Source organism: Lathyrus oleraceus, chromosome 2, assembly GCF_024323335.1.
Source record: "Lathyrus oleraceus cultivar Zhongwan6 chromosome 2, CAAS_Psat_ZW6_1.0, whole genome shotgun sequence".
Taxonomy (NCBI): Eukaryota; Viridiplantae; Streptophyta; class Magnoliopsida; order Fabales; family Fabaceae; genus Lathyrus; species Lathyrus oleraceus.
In genome coordinates, this window is record NC_066580.1 from 434,640,737 (window position 1) to 434,646,093 (window position 5,357).

General features: G+C 32.3%; 1 protein-coding gene across 1 annotated transcript in view; it reads right to left on the reverse strand.

The window, feature by feature from the left end:
* Positions 1-3,263: 3,263 nt before the first annotated feature.
* The window catches only part of LOC127123571 (uncharacterized), a 2,647-nt gene continuing 553 nt past the window's right edge, over positions 3,264-5,357 (reverse strand). Inside the window, exon 2 of the mRNA XM_051053780.1 lies at positions 3,264-3,406. Coding sequence (XP_050909737.1) covers positions 3,264-3,406 — 143 coding nt within the window. The remainder of the gene's footprint in view (positions 3,407-5,357) is intronic.

Here is a 5,357-nt window from a genome sequence, read left to right on the forward strand (position 1 = left end):
ACTGAAAGTGAAGTGTGAAAGTAACATGAGGTTGAAAGTGGATAACAAGTCAGCTATTGATTTAGCAAAACATCCAATTGCTCATGGAAGGAGCAAGCATATAGAGATCAAGTATCATTTCCTTAGAGATCAAGTGGCCAAAGAGAAACTTGCAATAGAACACTGCATTACAGAAGACCAGTTAGCAAATATGTTAACAAAGGGCTTGAAGACTAGCAAGTTTGAAGATATGAGAAGCAAGATAGTAATTCTAAGCCTTGCAAGTTTGAGTTAAGTAAGAGTATTGTGAGGTAATTAAAACTTATGTATTATTGACAATTATTATTAGTGGACGGTTAAAATTCATTTAACTGTAATTAGGCAATGGTAAATTCACGCGTTACCATTAGTTTAATTTTTTCTAAGTGTTATAAATATGCATTGTAATAAGTCAACTAAAATGTGAATGGAACAATGATTCATTCATTCATTGTCTCTCTCTCTGCATGATTGTTTACGTGAAAATACTGTTACTTTCATCCCCTCTCATTTCCAAGAACTGATAACAACAACACTGAGTCAATAGAATAATAATTTTCATTCCAACACATACCAGTGGTCCTTGCTCTACTAAAGAAGTGCATGTCATATTATATTATGTGATTATACTTAGTTTGCACGAATGAATGAAAACGAGCACGAAAGAATCGATGGCCAAGATGTTCTTCATTTTCATCGGACTGCCGCTAGGTTGTACATTGCTGCCTAATAAGCGGGAGGAGTCTTGGCTCTTGATTAATTCATAGAGTAAAAGACCACCTTTAAAAAGAATCTTGACATTGTCCTTCTAAATAAAGACAATATTCATAAGTAATTGGTTTAAATGAAAAAAGCTACTTGTTTCTGCTTAAAGAGAGGTAGATAAACATGGCACTCCTTATCTCCTTGGTGCAAAGGTCAAACTACTGAAAGAGTCGCTGAGGGAGAAGGAGAAGATTTAGGGCAAGGACGGGACATTATTGTACAATTTTGTGAAACATATGAATGAAACCCAATATTCTCTCAATATCATGACCATGGCGGTAGAGGATATAGAGATTGTCTTGTCGAGTGTGAAGGAGGTCCATGGGGAGGAGGTGAAAACTCTGATAGACTGGGTAAAGGAGTTAAATGTGGAACACAATAATGATGTATGTGTGGATAGCCTAATGATGCATGTTTCCTTTGACAATGATCTAAACCAAGTGGAGTTATTATTTCTAAAAGTGAATATACCTCAAGACAAGCTTGACTTGAAGAAAGAAGTTGTTTAAGAAAAATTACCGGCCTCTAGTGAAGCCCCAACTGCATGATCATTTATTTTGGCTTGCTTTTGTTTCCTGATGTGGCATTGGCCTCATTGTAAATGTCACTATTGAATCATTTTGACTATTTAATAAGTTTGTAAATGGTTTTCACACCATTTAACTTTTATGAATGATTTTTGTATGTAGTCAGCCTTTGTGAATGATTTTATTTCATCACTTATCTGTGAGAATGATTTTATTTCATCATTTATTATTGTGAATGGTTTTATTTCATCATTTATCTATGTAAATGATTTTATTTTATCATTTACCTTTATGAATGAATTTTATTTTGTCATCCATCTTTTTACATAAATTACTTTCCTTCACGGGATTATTATGGTTGATTCGAAATTAACCTTATTCTCTAACATCTTTCAGGATTGTGCTAGGCTTATAGCTTAATTCACTTTCTTGCCCCCGAGTGAAAACCTAGTTTGAGATTGTAGTTTGAGTTTCACCTCTCGCACTCTAGAATGGCTAGCTAATACTAATAGGGGGTTTGCCTGACATGGCATCGTCTCCCTTTCCATTTAGTGGTGGAATCTATTTGTAATAGTGTGTTTTTTACCTATGTTATGTCTTTCATTGGAAATGATACTTATACAATTTGAGGGGGAAATTTTCATTATTATTCTTAATGGAATTACATTTGTAAAATAATATCAACTCAATATTTATTTAAACAAGAAACAACTTAGCTCAAATGGCACTTTAATTTAGTGGTGTTCCAGATCCTTAGGATGAGTTCTTCGAGTAGAGTTTCGGGAGTGTAAGCTCACTTGTCTTTACTAGCCCAGACTTGGTAGGGTCCCTAGTGAATTTTCCTTCACAATCATTCCTTATTCTGACATCATCCCTTCGGAGCATGAGATCACTAGGTTGGATGTGTCGGGATTTGACCTTTTTGTTATATTTGGTGGTTGTAGCTATCTTTACAAAGAAGCTTGTGAAGGAGGAGAAACACCTTGTTTTTGTCTATAATATCTAATTTTTCTCTAGTGGCTCGTGCATTGTCTTCCTCTTACAAAAGGGTGAGCTATCCTCCAAGTAAATTCCCAACTTCGACCAGAATAACATCCCTAGTCTCGTAGGTGAGCATGAATTGAGATTCTTCGGTTGGCGACCAGGGCATAGTTTGATATGCCCAAATGACATATTGGATCTCCTCGGCCTAGTTTCCCTTAGATCATTATCGTCTTCTCTTCAAGTCTCTCTACAATACTCGGTTTGTGACTTTAGTTGTCCATTAGTCTAGGGGTGTTCCACTAACGTAAAGTGATGTTTGATCTCTAGGTCTTAAGATTTCTCATATTATTGTCTGCGAATTGGGTCCTATTGTCGGTGATGGATTAGAGAATTTTGTACCTTGTGAGAATATTTCTTTTAAAGGTTTCTTATCCATTATATATTATATATATATATATATATATATATATATATATATATATTATATATATATATATATATATATATATATATATTTTGAGGTCTAAAGCGATTATCTTAGTGGCCTTACCGTTAGGCCGATTTTGACAATATTTTCTACAATTACTTCTCCAAAATAAATTCTCCCCTTTTAATTGATTAAAACTTTCATTAACAATGCTTTTATGTGAATTTGTTGTCAAAAAATACATAAGGGTGGAGAACTTTAAAGCCCCTGTATAAGATACTTTAACTCATTATATAAAATCTACGAAAATGTGGTTTGATATGAAGAACTACTAGGGTTTACGAAATTGATGGTTGCATGATTTGATGAGATTGAAAAGTTGTCTTAGAAAAAATTGAAGTCATTTTTAACTTTTTTATGTGTCTATATATTATTTTTCCATTAAAAAAAAGTTATAATACTCAAATCCAAAATCTATAATTCAAACAAAAAAATCCAAAGAAATTTAAAAACATAAGAAATTGAAATAAGCAACATATTTGTCACATCACATCATCTTCTTCATTCGGAGGCAACTGATTCAAGTCAAATCCTAAATCTTGTCCTTCATATACCTTCTCTTCAGCAGACTCAAGTGCAATATTAGAAGTCTCTTCTTTCTCCATTGGTTGGATGTCATCATCAACTAGTAACAAAAGAAAAACATTCAAATCATAAAACACCTACACATACATAATCCATCATTTTTTGGAACCTATTAATGTTATTAAGATGATGTTTTTTTACAAGTATATTATTAAGAACATTTTTTTCTAAATATTCACATCAACTTGTTTGCATAATTTAATATTAATATTTTATACTAAATAAAATATTTTTTGCATATGCAATTTTTTTAATGTGTGTGTGTGAAAGTTAAAATGAATGTGCGTGAGTTAAAATAAATATTATATTATATAATATAAAAAGGATAAATATTTCATCAAAATACAAATTATATATAGTCATATAGTAGAAGATGAATCAAATGAAAACACTATAAAGGAAAAGAAATGAATGATCATAAAACTACAGAAGTAGCGAACAAAAAATAAACCACATGCAGAAAGACATAACCAAAATAAACTCATCTCTACAAACCCCACACAAAACAAGGAATTAAGTTAGATCTTAAGTCAATAACACCACCATCAAAAAATCATTGAACACTAAGAAAAGAACCCAAACTACAAGCACTCCCATGAGTAGATCAAAAATGTTAATTTGGTATTGGTTGATCTAAAAGATATGGTTCTTAAACTATTCTAGGAAGGTGTGTGAAAAATATGTTTTTCTCTACTTCTTTATATTTGTTAAATAACTAAAAAAAGATTTGAGTCCTTCAAATGGTTCAACCCACATCATGTCAAATCATAGCAATATCCCATAGTCTTCGCCATGCCATCTAAAGAGAGAAAACTCTTAAAAAGGAGAATGAGATCCATAGGAACAACTACATGTCACCCAAATCACTTAAAGATCATATATCAAACACTACTTATTAAATCACAAGTGACGAACAGATGGGAAGCTGACTACACCAAACCACCGCAGAAATGGCAAGAGATAAGTTAAATCAACAACCACATCTATCTTAAATAGATTTTGTCGAGATAAAAACCTATCAAGTAAAAGTTGACAAGAGAAAACAACCACCTTAATTAGAAGGGGCCTAAGTACCCAAATGAGGGGAAGACACAAACTAGTCGGGATAAGAGAGAGGTTGAAGGAGTTACTAATATCCAACAGAGTATGGTAAGCAGAGGATACCGATAAACTCCTATCTCTAACAAACTTCCAATTCCACCGATCTATATCCAAGGAAAAATTATGGCCTTGAAGAGGAAAAATAAAATTTGCAACATCAGGGTTCTTCTTGAACAAAGAAAGACTTCGTCTCCCTAAAATCTCAAATAAGGATCCCAATTCCTACTAATCTATGTCACCACACTCTCCTCGAGAAAATTAGAGATTAAAAACAACCTAGAAAACATAATCTTAATAGGAGTGTCTCTAACCCATGTGCCCGACCAGAAGGAGGTTTAAAGCCTTGAATCTAGATACCATCAACAAACTAAAATGAAAGCCCTATTTCTTTTGAGCCAATGAGAGACACTCATTCCCACGAAAATAAAGTGTTTTAGAAACCCAAATCTCAAATCTCTAAAAAAAAAGAGACAACTAAAGCACTCATATCTACAACAAGGATATCGCACCAAAAACCAAAAGCACCATAGATAAATCTTCACCTCTATTTAAAAAAAAAAGAGTTAAATTAATTATACGAAGATCCCTAACCCCAAACTACCTTTTAACAATTATATTATTAAGATACCTAATACTTACGATTAGAATTATTTTTTATTGTAATTTTTTAGTAAACAAATTCGTCAAATTAAAAATCAATAATTATCAAAATTGGATAGACCTTTCTAGATGTCCACATGAACTAGATCTCATAAAGATGTATATGTACATATACTTTGAAATGAAAAAATAAAGATTAAAAGTATATCCATTTTCACACAATGAGTATAATTTTCGTAAGCGTCAAATTGCAATCACACTTTTGTACAATTTCAGATAGTTATAATTAT